The sequence below is a fragment of the Fukomys damarensis genome, unplaced genomic scaffold, assembly GCF_012274545.1.
Source record: "Fukomys damarensis isolate Sample0158 unplaced genomic scaffold, DMR_v1.0_HiC HiC_scaffold_27, whole genome shotgun sequence".
Taxonomy (NCBI): domain Eukaryota; kingdom Metazoa; phylum Chordata; class Mammalia; order Rodentia; family Bathyergidae; genus Fukomys; species Fukomys damarensis.
The window spans coordinates 2553281-2571823 of NW_022900939.1; the positions used below are offsets into that span (position 1 = coordinate 2553281).

An 18543-nucleotide genomic window follows, 5' to 3' on the forward strand; every position below is an offset into this window, starting at 1 on the left:
GCATCACTGCAAAAAAAAAAAAGAGTCATTTATATATACATGTTTTTCTATGTTGTATCTTTTTTTCTATTGAAAATGTCATAGAATCACATTATACTTTCAGATATAGTTTCTTTCACATGGAAGCCTAGCTTAACAAATAAATAACTATACATTGTGATTGAAAATATGAGCAAAGAAAGAAACAATAATAAATCTTCACTTGGAATCTTTTGAAGTATTTTAATAAAGGTTAATTCACAATTTTTATAAAAATTTCTATTACACTACAAGTGAGGTTTCTAACTTTTATAAAACTTTGTTTTTTAATTTTTTTGGTTTTAATTTAGTTTATTGGTACGATTTAGGGATACAGTGCAGTTACCTTCATTGTTGGGATCTTGTACCTCTATATGACAGGTCTTGGTTCTCATTTTTTCCCCTTGTCCCTGCCCTCCCTTGACCCCCTCATCCCCTCCCCATCTACTCCCCAAACCCAGGTAGAAGGAATAAGTTGTAGTGCCTTACAGCCTAGTGGGGTGATTTTAGTTCTCAATCAAGTATTTATTACGTATTGCATGAAATCTAGAAGTGAGGAACTCCAAGAAATAACGAGGAGTGGGAAGGGAAAACTGTCTTGTTTTGATCAGTGCATGCTGTTTGCTTGTGTTGAAATACACACTGCACCTAGTTAAGAGGTACTGTGAATACCTACTTAATTTTAAATAATTACAAATATACCCAGTGTAAATGGAGGCACTAAAATGTATAAAATATTAATAGCTAAAATTTTAACTTATAGCATATTTAATGTTTTTTTACTGTTTCCACTGAACAAGGGAACTAATTAATATTAAGAATGTGGTCTCAGACACCAAAATAATTTCTTCAGATTCTACTCAGCAACAAGCCCATCCAATGTGTGTTTTGAATTCACATCTCCATCTCTAGATGTGAGTCCTTCCTCCCTCACGGATGACCTATGCGTGGGCAGTGCTTACAAATACTGCACTTGTGCATGTGGGCTTTGAGTGTTTATTAAAAAAACAGATTTAAAAGCTAGAATTCCACACTCACAGGCAAGTCTAAACAACTATTTCCAGGCCTCTTGTTTTTTAAGAAATATGATCTGTGGACTTAATATATAGAATAAAAATGGAATGAATTTGAAATCAGTAGACTCCATAGGTAAATATATTGTCTATTTATCATCTCTACATAAGGTGGATGAAATTGTCTCATGAAAGACTTTGTGTAACTAAAACATGAATCCCACAGCTGACTTTGCTTTTCCTATCACCTTCTTAAAGGCATTGTTCACCTCCTTGTTCCTCAGGCTGTAGACCAGTGGGTTCAGCATGGGGATCACCATGCTGTAGAACACTGACGCCATTTTGTCAGTGTCCATGGAGTGACTGGAGCTGGGCTGCAGGTACATGAAGATGCATGATCCATAGAAGATGGAGACAGCAGTGAGGTGGGAGGCACAAGTTGAAAAGGTCTTCTGGCGGCCTTCGGAAGATCTCATCTTCAGGATGGTGATGAATATAAACAGATAGGAGACCAAGATGACAAGGACAGCAAAGAGGGCATTGAAACCCACCACTAAGAAAATGACCATCTCAGTGACATAGCTGTCTGAGCAGGAGAGAGCCAGGAGAGGAGGGGCATCGCAGAAAAAGTGATCAACCACATTGGAGCCACAGAAGGAGAGCCTGAAGATGTTCCCAGTATGGATGGCGGAGTTCAAGAAGCCACAGACGTAGCAGGCTGTGGCCAGGCAAACACACTTGTCTGTGGTCATGGTGGTGGTGTAGTGCAGGGGTGCACACACTGCCGCATAGCGGTCATAGGCCATGGAGGCCAACAAGAAACTCTCTACAGTGATAAAGGCTACAAAGAAGAAGCACTGGGTGGCACAGGCACTGCGGGACATCGTATTGTCCTCGGTGAGGAGCCCAGCCATCACCTTGGGAGTGACAGCTGAAGAATACCCAAAGTCCACCAGGGAGAGGTTACTGAGGAAAAAGTACATGGGCGTGTGCAGACGGGAGTCCAGCAGGATCAGCCCCACCATGCCCAGGTTCCCAAGCAGAGTGCTGAGGTAGACAAGGAAGAAGGTCACGAAGAGCGGGAGCCGCAGTCCTGGGGCAGCGGTTAAGCCCACCAGAACGAACTCAGCCACCTCTGTGCTGTTCTCCATTGGGATCTCCGTGGTGTCCTGGAGCAGTGAGAAAGGACAGTCAGGGTCACGGGTGGGGAGGACCTGCTGAGCTCTATCAGCTGTGCACACTGTGCCTCACTTCAGCACCGCTGTAGCCATTGCCAAAATCTTCTATGAGAAATAAAAATGCAACTATAAATTATTGGTATATCATATGGGGCCCCAGATGAAAGAAATTTGTACATAATTCATTCTGGCACCTTTACTTCTTAGAAGATGGAACTAACGTACAGAGAAGAAAAATGTATTTAAAATCATCATGTTGATTAGTAACTGGAAAAGATCATCCTTCCTTTTCCAAATTTGTGAAAGAAATGAAAATTATTTTTTGTCCTAAGGTAGAATAATTTATTGTCTTAGTCTACTAGGCTGCTGTAATAAACACTACTACCATAGTGTAGTTAGCTTCTAATTGGTTTTTAGTTTTCTGTTTTTTTGGTGCTGAATTTAACACCTAGGGCCTTGTATATGTTAGGCAAGTCTTATATAAGTAAGTTTAACCCCCCATACTAGGGATCCCTTCTAAACAACATCAATTTATTTTCCACAGTTTGATTCTCGGGTGTACAGGACCAGTATCTTCACAGCTGTGTTCTCTGGTGACATCCAGCTTTCTGGTTTGTGCCCGCATACATTCCTCTGGATTTTACATGGTGGAAGAGGCCACTAGTTCTCTGGGGTCTCTTTTATATGGACACTGATCTCAATCCCAATAGCGCTCACCTCCTTAGCCAAGTGCCTTCCAAAGGCCTCCAGTGTAATAATATCATCCTTGATGCAAGTATTCCAACATAAGAATTGTTGCAGTACACAAACATTCAGACCATGGTGATTAGTAAAGTTGAATTAAAATTGAATTAGTTTACTCTTTCTTGTCATGATGGTGAAAGACAATTACACAATATCTTTCCTTATCTTAAAGCAGTTTCATGGACTAATGTGGGACATAGGGTGTGGAGTATATCACAGTAGCAAAACTGTAGAAATTAATATACAAGGAATAACTACACACACCAAAGAACAGTCCTTAATTTTATAGCCTAGAGAGCTTTTGAATGTCACACACATGTGTCCCTGACACCCCACCTTTAACAGGGCTCAGATCAGGGACCCCAGGATGCATCATGAGCCCCACCTGTGCAGCGAGGGTGAACCTGTGTGCTAGGAAATGCCGCCTGGCCACCAATCTCCCCATCAGCTCATTATCAGCATAAGGTTGCAGTGCAAAGTGGAATCATCTAACTGCTTAGATATCACCATTCAGTCAGGAGGTTTGATGTTCTTGTGGTTTAAAAGGTGGCTTGTACACGATGCAGCTTCCAGACAGAGGCAAAATTAAAGGATTGATAAAGTCCCTCATGTCCTCTGCTTTCCTCCTAAACTCCTAGGAGGAGACTTCTGTTTTTCACACAATGTCCCTCTGTATGAGTGTGTGGGGACATTCCCCTGGTCCTGAGCGAACGAATCATTTTACTTTCTGAGTTACTTTGGAGATAAACTAACCCCTGCCACAAGGATCTTTTTTGAAGCCTGTCTAAATGCCTGCTATGGAAACTCCACTTGTTTTTCCAAATCAATAATCTCTACAATACTAAATCTGAAATTTTGTCTTTAAAAATTTTAGCTAAAGATAGTTTAGACCAAAAATCTTTAAGACATAATTTATACTTCAGCATGAGAGAATTGATCAAATCATGCATTTTATCCAATGTTTTATGGTGTCTACCATGAGTAAGACATTGCTCCAGATCCTAGAAATGACAGGGAAAACAGCACTTTCTTTGGAAACTAAATTTTGTATGGTGGGAACACATAGTATGTGTAGAAGTGATTTAAAAAGCTGGGTGAGAGGTAAGCCAGATCAGAGGTGAGTGACTATAATTTAAAATACGACAGTGTGGGAAAGCTCCAGGGATAAAATCAATGTGGAGAAATGAGTGCAGACCTTAGTCGTATTTGGAGGGAGAGCATTCTAGGCAGTAGGACCCATTATGTGGTACTGGTGCTTGAAGTCTAGGGGCAGCAAGAAAATCAGTATGACTTCAGGGAGGAGGAAAGTTCCTCAGAGATGTACTGCCACCAGGAGACATCCTGACCTCATACTCTGTTTTGAGCTCTTAACCTTTTGAGTCAAGCTAGGCAGCATAATAGGATTGGGACAGAAAGGCCACATAATCGAATTTATCTTTCTAAAGTATCCCTCTAGAAAATCTGTTGATAATTGAATTTAGCAGGATAAGGATGACAGGTACTAAACAAATAGGAACACATTACACTATTTTAGATAAAAAATGACAGTGCTTTGGGCCAACATGGAACTGAGAAAAATAATAAGTAATGACACAATTTCAAATCATGCTTCAAAAGTGGACTTGACTAGATTTCCTGATATATTGAGTAAGGGTCTGAAAGAAAGAGAGGGGTCAATGCTGACTGAAAGTTTTGTAATTCTGCAGGATGATGTACAAGCAGATATTTGGGGAAAAGAGAAACATGGGTTTTTTTCACTGAAATTTCTTTTGGCCACAGAAGAAGTGGTGCGTAAACAATTATATATAGAAGTCCAAGGTTCAAGGGGAGAGGCCTGGGTCTTATTAAATTAATTTGAGCTATGTTGTGAAGTTCGTGTGATTCACAAATATATAACATCTATCTATCTATATCTATATCAATCAGATATATATCCAATTAAACCTACATGACTAAATGAGATCATCAAAGGACTTTAGACAGACAAAAGTTAGCATAGTCTAATGTTATGAATTCAAACAGAAAAAGAGATCTGGGGCCGGGGATTTAGCTCAGTGATTCTGCCTCCTGCCTTGCAAGCACAAGGACCTGAGTTCGATCCCCAGTACAAAAAAATTTTTTAAAAAAGAAAAAGAAAAAAGAAAGAGTTCTGGCAGAAAGATTAATGTGAAAGAGGAATTTACCACCACTAGAGATGGTATCGAGGAAAGCAAAGCCAGGACACAGATTTCAGGAAGAGCAGGCAGGTAAAGGCGGCTTTCGGAGGGAGGAATGAATGCGTTTTGCGTTATGCTGACGAACGGCTGCAAGTTCAGGAGGAGGACACGGTGGAAGGAGTCGGGAAGGGGCAGGAGCGGGAGACAGTGCAGGGGACAACATGCGGGGACAGTGGGACATCGTCCTCTATGGAGAGCGAGGCTGAAGAGACAGCCCTTAGATTCACGGCAAGTGTCAGAGAAATAAACAGAATGATGCTAACATGCATTCTAGGCTCTCACACTGCAGGCAGTGTTGGAAAGGCAGCGGGATAGAAGAGAGCTGTGACAGATGCATGCAGAAGCCCCTGTTGCTCTAAGCTGTGGGTATGGGCCATTACCCACAACGGATGACTCCTTCAGTCATTAAAAGAGTTGTTCAACAGAGACTCCCACAGAGCTCTCAGATTCCAGAATGAACAATGCCGTAGGGATCACGGTAAAAGTTTTTACCAACTTTCTTGTCCACGTGTCAAATCTTGGTTTTTAATCCAATATCCTCCTGGAAGAAAAAGCAAATGAAAACTTGTTTCAGTCAGTGGAAAAGGAAGAACTTTGCCACGCAGATCGTCAGCCTCTTATGGACGGAGCAGGCAGGTAGTCGGTGCTCGGGACAAACTGAAAAACCCAGCCTTCCTGGCACACTACTCTTTTCCCAGGACAGATCTTATGTATTAAAAGGGTAACACGGAATTCAAGGGTTCCCTTGAACTGTTCCCCAAGCCTTCACCTTCAGACACCACTACGCTGCTACAGTCAGCACGGCAGATCACTTCATTGTTCTAATTGTTTTATATTTCCTTTTCATTACAAATGTGTAGGTAGAAGTCATGATTAATGATGAGTTGAGAAGCCATAGATGTAAACTATCGAGCATTTTCTATGTTCTCATCACCCAGCTAGACACTATTCCTCTACCTCAGGCAATCTTCACACATCCTGTGAGATATTCTCCCAGGTTCCCAGGTATGGAAATTTGGACTTACGTTGAGGTACATACTGGAGCTGAAAAAGTAGCAGAGGTGAGATTTGAAGCCAAGCCATTTTAAGTCACAGCTTCAAGCCATGAAGAAATGTTATTTAACTTTTTACATCTAACCTGCACTGGGTACAAGAAAGAAACTCATTTAATAAGCTGGTCGTTTGACTGAGTGATTACATCTATTGCTGGGACCAGTGTGGATCATTGAAAGCAGTGAACGTGCGAGTGGAGGATGCCTGCCAGCTTGGGTGGCTTCTGAGTTTCATCTGAATGACAAGCCCTGCATCCGCAGATGTTTACAACCCACGTACTCCTGCCCCAAGGCATTTGGGGTCGTGAAAGTGGACGTGACTCCTTAGTAATGATCCAGAAGCCACACACAGCACTGGGCACTGCTCATCCCTTCGTTCTCTGGATGAGCTCAGGGTCTCGGCGGTGCAGGGTGCTTTGCTAATTTCTCAGTCTCCAGTGGTTCACAGGTCACATTTCCTGAGCCTAGGATGCTGCACAGACTGGGACACACATGTGAATGAATAAATATGTGTTGTTCTCCTTTCTCAGAGTGAGACCCTTGCTTTCTTGTTGGCTTGAAACACTGTGTGGCTGATTGTTTACAGTCCATCCATGCAATAGTTTATAAACTCGGTTTCCAACACTGGATATGTCTTTAGTGGCAGAATACAATAACCGTATAATGCTGCCCCATTAGAGCCTCTCAGCAAGCTTGGGATTGTTAAGACAACTAATATCATCACATTCCCTGAAAGACAAAACTGAGATTGCAGCCATTGAAACAAGTTTTAAAGTCCTACGCCTTCGTACTTAGCAAAGCAGGGACTGAAGACTCCCTTGTACTTCTTCCTACGCTACATCACCTGATAAAGATGTTGTGACAGAAACTCCAAAGTGTTCAAATACGAAATTTCCAAATGTATGGCACAGAACATAGGATATGCTCAAGACATTCAAGTGCACACTCTGAGTAAGCCATAGGAGGGACAGCTTCCTTGATTCATTTCTCTGATTACCTCTCTGCTGCTCATTTTCAGCTGGAGAATCTGACCCACAGACTCACCTTCCTCTCTGAGCGATATGACTCCCAAGTCTGGCACTGACAAACAGGGTTGGGGTTCAGGTCAGAAGTGCAGATCTTGACAGAAGAGAAATACTCCATGTGGAGCTCTTCTTTAGTGTTTGCAAAATATTTAATATTCTGCAGAATCAGGGAGAGATCAAAGAGAAAAATGCTTAGGCCTTGGAATCAGTTAACACATGTCCTGGTCCTAGATCTGCTAATCTCTCTTCTTAGATCACTCACTGAAATTATCTGAACCTCAATAACTTCACCTATAAAAAGGAAAGACTAGAAAGGTAGCTCCAGTGTTGCCTTCCCTGAAGTACCATTGGCATGCTGTGAAGATACAGTTCTATAACGTCTTATATTGGACAGACCGATCGTCATAGTCATAACTGATAGCATGATTGCTCCCCGTGGACATTGTTATAGACTCCCCATAATTTGTCATTTGGGAGAGAGGCCCTTGTTGGTGGTACTAGACAGCTATTAATAATCACATAACAAAGGAATGTCAAAGGGCTCCTGTTATGAGGCTAATCCTTGCAATATGGCGCGAGGTAGAGTCACTGGGAACTTGAAATGGTACAATGAGGAAACCAGGAGTTATGCAGACATGGAGCTCTCTTGGGACAGACATCCCATGAGGATACAGCAAGTTCCTATCTACATAGCTAGGGAAGGGTGATTAAAGCTGAATCCAGCTGGGGTTGTGGAGAAAGACCATGGGGTTACTTTTATCTCTTTAAGTCATTCTTTTGATGGTGCCCAAATGTATCTATGGTCTGATTTCTGCAACTGGACACAGACATCGGAAGACAGAAACAAAGTCTGTCATTAAACAGGACAGGCACACCTCATACACTAGTGCTGCCTTGATAGCACCTGAAATATCTGGAGTGTTGAGAAGAAATTTCAGTTCATTCTACTGTCAGTTATTGGTCTCCAGTGGGTTTCAGCTGCTGAGCTTTGGGACTACAAACCTATGCAAAATGAACACTGTTCTTGCTTACACTTGGCCCCAGTGGAGAAAATAGACACTGAACAAACTTGCTAAAAAGCACACAAATATAGGTACAAAAGTACATATTATATAAAGTAAACAGTTACACAGAGAAAAATCAGAGAGAAAAGAATTCTTCCTTACAACGATTGGTATGTTTTATCAAGAAGTTAGCCTTCCACCCAGGCCTAAAAACAGTGAAGAACCAGCATGGAAATGCTTGTAAGTATGCAGTAAAGACTCTGAGTTTTAGAAAGTAGTAGAATTTAAAAGAACTGCAGCACAGCCTAAATAACAATACCCTTGGCTGCTGGAGACCCCTGCAGTAAGTCTCTAGTCCCCACCTGCCCAGTGTGTGACACAGGCCTGAGAAAAATAACACTGAGAGGAAGCAGGGTGCCAGGATGACCAGCACCAGCTCAACCCACAAAGCCCTGGCCAGTCCCAGGCACTGACTTTTATTGGCAATCGATTAGGGAAAAGGCGATGTGCAGTTTTTTTGGAAATTAATGTAAACAAGGCTCATAAAGGACAAGACAAAGCGTTCTCAAATTAGGAACAGAATAGACAAAATGTATGGTTGTGATTAGAACATTGTCCTTCAGTCTGAAGGTTTTAGCTGTGGGAACAGCTTTGGGTGCGAGTTACTCTGACCTTGGCATGTAGGCTTCAGCAAGACTCAGTTCTAGAAACAGCCAGCTGTGGGGTTCACTCTTCACAACCTACCTTGGGCAAAATCAATATTACAGTTCTCTGTACTTGGCATTTTCTGTTCAATGTCCTCCAAGAACAAAACCTGTAAACAAAGCAAAACCACACTCTTCATCGGCAACACCAAATAACCCTTGGCAATGTTCATCTGGATCTCACAGCAGAAGCAGAGACCCCTGGGGCTCACTGCCAACTTCTTATTGGAGCCCATTTGTTAGCACACATCTCAGGAAGCTGTGCATTGTGAGAAAAGCCCTCACCATTTCATAAGGTGTAGCCATTAAATCCAAAGCAGTTACCTGTAGACTACAGGTTAAAAAAAACCTATGAAGGGAGGACAACTAGAGGTAAGGAGGAGAACAGGGGAAGGGAGGAGCAGAGGATAGGAACTGAAAATGATCAAAGTATGCATGTACCAAGATGCCAAAATGGAACCCATTATGTCGTGTAATAATATGCACTAAACATAAAAAAGAAACACCTGTACGGGTGTACATAGTTCTTTTTTATGTTTTCTCTGTTTTTACTGCTCAAATGACTGTCTCACAGCTGCCAGGAAGGTTAACGCTGAACCAGATAATGTTCTGAGTTGTCAAGGAGAAATGACTCCAAGCGATGGTCCTCTACAAACGGAACGAAGTTTCCACAGATTGTCTAATTGCTGCTACTCTGGGCGACCAGCACGAGATTCTGTGGTCGTCCCCCTGGGAACCTAATCCCCCCGAGGACCTTGGATCTGCGCTATCCCCTCTGGATACCAGGAACTGGTCTCTCACATTCCAACCTAACTCGTTTGGCATCATATTAGAAGAACAGCCTATGTGTCAAAGACTGTGGCCGCGGACTTCCTGATTTTTGTGTATAAATCACCCCTTTTGTTAAGTGGCTTCACGTCTCACTGGTGTATTCCTCCAGCCTGCAGCCACATCCAGGTCAAAAAACATCCTCATAAAATTGTCCACAGGCAGTGGGGCAACGCATTCTCAGAGCTGCTCATCACCTTACAATATATGCAGTCTTTCTCCTCTCCGTCTTCAAGGCAGCCCTGTGCGACAGGTTGGAGAATGTTTTATAATCTCCAGTGAGCAATCGCTTTCTTCTTGAGAATGCTAGAGAAGCAGAGCTTCTTCAGCAAGAGCCTTTCATTCTTCTTGGGTGGGACTCGCGATTGGAAGATCTGAAGCGAAACTGTATTGCTTTTAAAGCACAAGGTGAGTGTCTAGCTCAGTTCTGTTGATAGCCTGTTCAGTCTTCGTACTTTTGCACTTTCATGTTCTCTAGAGTTCAGATATCACACAGTGTCCACGGTTAAAGAAAGTGATGCTTTATCCAGACAAGAGAGGATGGTGTGATTGTCCTCGTTGAAAATCTCTGTGCACGGGACGGCACTTAGAAAATGTATGTTGAGACAGTGACCAGACAGACAAACGAGTGAATGAACGGAAGAGGGGTGAAGTGAGCCAGTGACTGGGCAGGACATGCCCCGCTTATGAGCACGTTATGAACAAACGCACGGTCCTGTGTTACTGACGCTTCCCTTGGTGCAGGACTTTGCATAGGTATTTGGAAGCTCTTGATCAGAGGGTTGAGACTTCTTGTTACTGCAGTCCGCAGGAACCCACATACAAATTCTCCGTGACCCAATACATATGCATGCGTAGAGCGAAACAGCTCTGTTACCCTTGCACTTGAACTTCATCTTTATTTTCTTTTTTTATCTTTATTTTCCGTTCTTTTCCATCTATCTGAGTTAACATTTCCAAACACTTAAAAGAGCAGCTGCAAATTCAATCTTCTACCTGTGTTAGGAATTATAACTAGTACTAGCAATGGTATTTAGCTTAATATAATTTTTTTTAAATGCTTGTTTTTGACCCACTATTTCACTATTTTAAAAAGGCTTACTTGCTGGAGATTTGATGACTACAACAACTTAAATTAATAATATGTATATAATAAATGAAATTGTTTCTTATATTTAAAAAGGTGCTTCATATATTTATCTTCTGGATTATGTTTGAATAAGTATGTTTCTCTTGAGGCTTCAATCTATTTTTCACTGAGGATATTTTCAGGGTCATTTTAAGAAAGCTATTGAAGGGCCGGGGATTTATCTAAGCAGTTTGGTGGCCTGCCTTGCAAGTGCAAGGACCCGAGTTCAATGCCTGGTACCAAAAAAAAAAAAAAAGAAAGCTATTGAAGGGCCGGGGATTTATCTAAGCAGTTTGGTGGCCTGCCTTGCAAGTGCAAGGACCCGAGTTCAATGCCTGGTACCAAAAAAAAAAAAAAGAAAGCTATTGAAGGGCCGGGGATTTATCTAAGCAGTTTGGTGGCCTGCCTTGCAAGTGCAAGGACCCGAGTTCAATGCCTGGTACCAAAAAAAAAAAAAAAAGAAAGCTATTGAAATGGACCATATCTAATCCAAAGTGGAAGATCCTGAATAATATAATGTTAATGAAGTGTGTGTCTTAGGAAAATATCAGTGAAATGTTGGTGAATTCTGTCCCCCTTAGATTCTTCCACAACGGTGTCAGAGGAGTTACCTCTCCTCTGATTAATTTCTCATTAAGGATTGCTCGGTACAGAGCTGCTTTCGTACAGGAATGATGACTACTCTTCTACTAGTTCATTCAGCCAAAAACATGTACTGAGTGATCTGTATGGTACCTGGGCTATGCCAGGCCTGAGGGTAGGGCGATAAATCAATGGAGGCTTTCAGCTATGTGTACTGAATTTCCCCTAATAATTACAAAGTAGGCATTATCTCTATTTCAGAGGAGAAATGTGACCTTTACAGAATTTAGAAATGATGTTCAAATTATTAAGTGAAAGAGTCACAATTCAAACGCAAGTGTCCAATCCCAAAGTTCAGGTACCTTCTTACTACCTCAGCCTTCCACTCAGGGAATGATTTAGTCCCTCTGTGTCTTTGATTGTTATCAGTGATTGGCTTAGCTGTACAGAAGGTCCAGTGTGTCGACAGAAACAACATTTAAAATAGTCACATCTCTCCCTCGAGCACTCTGCCTCTAATCCAGCCTCTCTGGGAATGGAATCTGCACAAGTTAGAGTAGCAGGGCCTGGCATACAGGGCTGTGTAGCCCGTGGCTGATACTGTTCCAGTTAAAAGGAGAGGGTCTCTGGTACACTTCCTCTAAGACTGAAAGGACAACACTTACACCTTCTTTGTATCTAGTCCTCCCTCTGCTCTCCAGATCTGTGTCTTTGTTTCACCTCAGCTCTCCATTCTTCTTAACGTTCCCAGGCTCCCGTGGGGCTTCGGCTCCTTCCAGAGATGCGTTGGATGGCGTTGTGGCCTGGAGTGGTCACCCCAAGGGTCCGACTATTGCACAGACTGAGGTACACGCTGAAAACAGGGTTAACAGATGTGCTCATAGGGCCCATGTGGAGCATAAGGGAAAGAGAGCCAAAGCTGAGTAATTCTCATGTCAAAGCGTTATTTGTCCAAGACTATCAGGCTCAACTAGATATTTCACACAGATTTTCAAAATGAATGAGGCCTTTTCATAATGAGATTATAGAAACAGATGAAATAATTCATGCAACCTTTTATAGATCCTCAAGCAATAGAAGATGACATCTCAAAATTTATATCTGTTGCTATTGCTGAAGCTTGGCTCCAAATTTTTTTTTGTGTGAATATTTGTAAAAGTGGCTTTGAATTGACTTTATGAAGGAATCCACAGAAGTTTCTTTGGTGTTTTGATATTTTTGGGTTTCGTTTCTGTGTGTGTATGTGTGTTTCCCTTCAGCAATTGTATATAGTACTACTCTTTTAATGATAGTATTTATTACGTTGTAGCAATACCTACCATTTGTTGTGCGTTGTGTATTAGGAAGTATTCTGAATGATTAGAACCTACCAAGTCGTTACATTCTCCAGACGGCCCTGTGAGATACTAAGCAGGGTGCACCTGTGCAAGGTCACCCAGTCAATCAGAGGAAATGTAAGGATTTCCGCGTAGTCAGGTGGGTACCCGAGACTGTGTTCCTCACCACCATAGTACGCTGCCTCTCCAAACGCTTGTATGGTTTCAAATCACTGCTCTCCTTTTTGTGCTACTGGGAGTCATTTGGATCCAGGCACTTCACATTAAGCTGCATCTCCAGCCATTTAAAAGTTGTTTTCATTTTTAAAACTTTCAGACAGGATTTAGCTAAATAACCAAGTTGCCCAGGCTGTGCTCGAGCTTGTGATCCTCTTGCCTCAGCCTCTCAGTGCTGGGATTGCGGGTGTTCACCGCCATGCCTGGCTCAAATCACCTTTGTAAACTGCTGTCCGAATCTTAAGACGTAGTCAAAGTAGGCAACACAACGCTCACTGCAGTTCTCCCAACGAACAGGTGAAATTTCAGCAGGATTTTGTGTTTCTGTCCAAGGAGATTAGCAAGGATGAGCATTTTCTGTGCTGCTTCTCCCAAGAGCACAGAGCAAGCCTCAGGCTGATCAGTGCAGCTTTCTCTGCATGGCTGTGGTTTTGAGGGCTTTGCACTTCTTTCAGTGAGTCCTTCAAGTAGTGTTTTCTCCGTGAAGTGAAAGGACAATGTCTTTCCTTTAGCCTTGGAAGGATCACAGCCGCGTGGATGGCAACCTCAGACTCCAGTCTTCCACATCTAGAAAAACAAGGCGGTAACATTATTCTAATCAATTACCCAACAGGATGGCTGGGAAGATGAAAGGAGATCATGTTTAGTTGTTTCAGACGACCTGATGCATGGTACTCAGTTAATATGGGTGTTGTCCGACTCTGGATCATTTAGAGTAATTTACAGAGGAAGGACGAACTTTCAACCCAAGTGAAAGTGCAATAGTTGAAAATTCAGTGCTCCTTTGGAATATCCAAGTGGGGCTGTAACTAGCAGTTAGACACAGACTTCGACAGATGGAGGCCTGAATGTCATCCAAGAGTGTGCTAGGAGTCATTTTCTATGCATATAATTGATCCAATTTTGCTTTCTTTATTTGCACAGGTAAAACACAGTTTCAATATGGCGCTCATGGGGAACAGTACCGAGGTGGATGAATTTAGACTCCTGGGACTGACTGGCATCCCAGAGCTGCAGGTTCCCCTCTTGATAATGTTCACCCTCATCTATCTCATCACTCTCCTTGGGAACCTGGGCATGGTCATGTTGATCCTGCTGGACTTCCGGCTCCACACGCCCATGTACTTTTTCCTCAGCAACCTGTCCCTGGTGGACTGCGTTTATTCCTCGGCCGTAACCCCCAAGGTGATGGCTGGGCTCCTCATGAGGGATCAAGTTATCTCCTATGGGGGCTGTGCTGCACAAATGTTCTTCTTTGTGGCATTCGCCAGTGTCGACTGCTTCCTCCTGGCCGCCATGGCCTATGACCGCTGTGTCGCAGTCTGCAAACCCTTACATTACACCACCACCATGACTGCGAGTGTGTGTGCTCACATGGTGCTCAGCTGCTACGCCTGGGGCTTTGCGGAATCTGCCATCCACACCGGGCTCACCTTCTCCCTGTCCTTTTGCCACTCTAATGTGGTCCATCACTTTTTCTGTGATATCCCCCCAATGCTGGCCCTTTCTTGCTCTGACTTCTACGTGAATGAAATTGTGCTCTTTACCTTAGCAGCATTCAATGTTTCCTCTGCCCTGGTGGTCATCTTGACCTCCTACCTGCTCATACTCACGGCCATCCTGAGGATGCACTCGGCAGAGGGACGGAAGAAGGCCTTCTCCACCTGCACCTCTCACCTCACTGCCGTCTCCATCTTCTATGGCACGGTCATCTTCATGTACCTGCAGCCCAGCTCCAGTCACACCATGGACAGCGACCAGATGGCATCTGTGTTCTATACTATCGTGGTTCCCATGTTGAACCCAATTGTCTACAGTTTAAGGAATAAAGAGGTTAATGGTGCAGTTGGGAAAGCCAAGGAGAAAGTGAAGACTCTGTTTTGTCCATAATTTTAATTAGGGAGATTGTACAATCTGTATAGTTAATCAATTGTTTATTGTATGGCAAACTAACTCAAAATCCAGGGGCTTAATCACTGGCTTATTGTTTGTTATGCTTCCCTGGCCAGGCAAGTTCCTTTGCTGTTTGCATCTGGGTTCATTGCCAACGTGCATATGATCTAAAGGGGCAGCCCAGCTGGAAAGTCTAAGGTGCTCTCAGTTATGTTTCTGATTTCCCCACCGTATTTTATCTTCAGAGTCTGGGCCAGCCTTTTAATGACACCTTCAGGCCAGCATTCTCACAGTCTAGAAGAAAAACTGAAAACCTTCCTGAAGCTAACATAGTCATTTCTCCCACCAAATCATGAGAGAAAATTCAAGCGAAATATCCTGATCCAGATGCAGGGATAAAGAAAGAGACACCACGGCCTGAAGAAAGGAGGTAAAAAGAATTTGTGGCTATGGGGTTGATTTGGCACAGTTAAAAGCTGCTATAATGGAGTAAGTAAAACACAGTGGCACAAATAGCAACGTATTTCTCAAACAGCAGTAGCTGATGCAGCTGTGTGCAAAGAACCGTCAAGACTGCTGTTTGGCCCTTCTAGGATGGAGCTTCCTGTCTCATTGTCTCTTTTTATCAACTCCTAGAGTTCAAAAACCTTTCGTTGTCATCACTATTACACCTGGAGGAAAGGAGAAAGAGATGGAAGAAAAGCAACTTCTTCTCTAGAAAGTGATGTAGTAGCTGTGCTCATTATTTCTGAGAACATTCTATTATCAAGGATTCAGTCACATGGCCACAACCACCCACAAAGCTGACTTTTAAATTAAACCTCAAGCTGAAAAGCAGTGTGCCTAACCAGAATCACAGTACTCTGAAAGAAAAAGAGTATGGGGCTTGGGGGAAAACCAGTAGTCTGACAAACCATTACTATCTGAATCTGAATTGCTGGATTTGTTTCCAAAACTTGGTCTCCAGCTTATTTTTCTCCTCCTAAAAAAATCTCTTTCTTGACTTTGCATTACTTCTTTAATAAAACCTCCTTACTTGCCATTCCATTTAAATAGCTGTACTGAATAATTCATTATCCTTCTTTATCTTTGTCATAGAATTTAAATAAGTCTCTGAAATTATATATCAGTTTATTTTCTAATTCTTCGAATCATAAGTAACATCACACACATACCCTGGACTGTACTTTACCTGGATTATTTTCATATATTTGAAAGGTGGAGATTGTGTACTGGAGATGCAAATGAAAACAACACTGAGATTACTTCTCACTCCAAAAAGAATGGCTATTATCAAGAAATCAACCAATAGCAAATGCTGGAGGAGTTGTTGGAGGAAAAGGAGCCCTTCTCCACTGTGGGAGTGTAAATTGGCACAACCAGTATGGAAATCAGGATGGAGATTCCTCAGAAATCTAAAACTAAAGATTGCATTTGACCCAACTATTCCTCTTCTTGGTATCTTCCTGAAAGGATGAAAAACATCTTAGCCCAGAGATATATGCACATTCATGTTTATAGCAGCACAGTTTGTAATAGCTGAATCTTGGAAACAGCCCAGATGCCCATCAAGGATGAATGGATACATAAAATATGCTTTTTTAAAAAATATAAAATGGAGTACTGCTCTTCCAAAAAGAAAGATAAACCTGTGGCATTTTAGGTAAATGTATGCACTTTGAGACCATAGTTTTAAGAGAAATAAATCTGACAGATATGTTTAAATATTGTTTTGTTTCTTTTGTGTGAAAAACCCAAAGGGTAAATAAGGACCAAAATATTGGGAAGTAGGAAGAAAATGTTCAAATGGGAACCAGAATGAGGGAAGGGAGAGGGAGAAGAGGAGAGAGGGAATAGGGATAAAAAATAAAGAAGAATGGAAGGAAAAGAAATAGAAACAATGTTTTGTAAAGGAAGAGGGGAAGAAGAATTGAAGGGAAGGGGATGGGAAACAAAATAATTAAGACATATTACGTACAGGTACAAACTCCTTAGGACGAACGTGATCATGTGTGTGTGAAAGTATACCAGTAACGTTAATTAAAAAAGAGAACCAATATATGTCATGTGCAGGAATAACCTCAACGAACCTAACATTAGATGTCATAAAAATGCTGAGTGCGATAATAGTTCAAAGAAAGAAAGTGGGGAAAAGGGACTGGGAGGGGGTGGAAGGGAAAAAGGGTTTAAAAAGCCCTTATTATGTGCGTGTACTGGCTCCCGAGGATGAATGCAAATGTCCCCTACTGCAGACATGTACTGATAAAATAAAAAGAAGACTTAAATACGTACAATCGCTACCCAAGGACAATTTCATTTCAAGAGTTTACGATGAGGTGGCCTTATAGATCCATTGAGACAATAACGCAAGCCTCGAGGCGTGGTAGGGCCAGGTCGGACAAGAGCTGTAATTTTGCTCCTTGTAGAAAGGTTTCACCAGCCACCACTCAGGGTTGCTGCAGGAGCCGAGTCCTGTAGTTCAGGTAAGATACCATCGCATTGACTTCCTGTTTCCGGCTGGATAATCACCACGAGGCCCCGTGCTGTACTCGGCAGGATGTCTGCTACCTGGGCCCCCACCTGCTCATGGTCACCGGCACTCCCTTCCCCAGATATAAGAGAAATAAAAGCTTCATCAAGCATTGCTAAACAGCCCAAGGGGGAGATACATTTTCTTCTATTTAGAACTAACGGAATTGGAATATCAAAGAAAGAGAAGTTACAATGATTAAGTCTTATTGAACACTCTCTTACTCCATTTGTACTGATGCAGAAGAACATCTGTGACCAAGGATCTTCACAAAGAATGTAAATTTATTTCCTATCAAGGCACTGGCAGATTCAGGGCCTCAAAGCCCTACTTGCTTAAGGTCTCAAAATTAACCAGAAATTACATAACGAGCACACGTTTTGTTCTGTACTAATCTTCTGCACCTCTGTGAACGTATGCCCAGTCTTATTTATTTTTAAGTTGTAATTGTTTTGTGTATTTACTTATTAGAATATTTCTGGCTGTATAACTTTATAGGGAAAAGTGTGTCATTGGATAGATGGATATGGTGGGTAATGATCGAATCAGGGTATTTAACAGATTTCTCTCCTTAACTATTTAAAAATGTCTTTGTTATCATGTAATAATTGTACATATATGGAACATATTGTGATATGTGTGTGTGTATAATGCATTAATTAAATTAAGGTAATTAATGTTTCCACTCATTACCTTACGTTTGGAGCCTCTGAACTCTTGTTTTAATTCCTCACAGAACATATATTAGGTTCCTGTGAGCTGCAGGCTCCTTATGTTATAGAGTGCCAGAGTTTATTACTTCATCTGTGCTTTGGTGCCTGTGGTCCATCCTCCCTCTAACCTCCTTCCCCTCCGCCCTCACCTTCCAGTAATCACTGTCACATGCTCCAATCAACGTTTTAGCACCTGCATTTGAGAGAGCATATGTGGTATTTGTTTTCTCCAGTTTCATCCATTTTGCTGCTGTGAATGATGGGATACCCCTCTTTTTTATGACTGAATAGTATTTCATATGTATTATTTTTGAAAATCCACTTATCCATTGATGAGTATTTAGGCTGACTCTGTATCTTA

The 18543-nt window shown here is 42.1% G+C and overlaps 2 protein-coding genes across 2 annotated transcripts; one reads left to right on the top strand and one right to left on the bottom strand.

Moving 5' to 3' along the window:
* Positions 1-1237: 1237 nt before the first annotated feature.
* LOC104868361 (olfactory receptor 5B12) lies at positions 1238-2182 on the bottom strand. The gene has a single exon (XM_010633121.1). It carries the CDS (start codon positions 2180-2182, stop codon positions 1238-1240), a length of 945 nt encoding a protein of 314 aa, XP_010631423.1.
* Positions 2183-13988: 11806 nt separating this feature from the next.
* Positions 13989-14936, top strand: LOC104868437 (olfactory receptor 5B2). The gene has a single exon (XM_010633194.1). The coding sequence runs from the start codon at positions 13989-13991 to the stop codon at positions 14934-14936; it is 948 nt and encodes a 315-aa protein (XP_010631496.1).
* The last annotated feature ends 3607 nt before the right edge of the window (positions 14937-18543 follow it).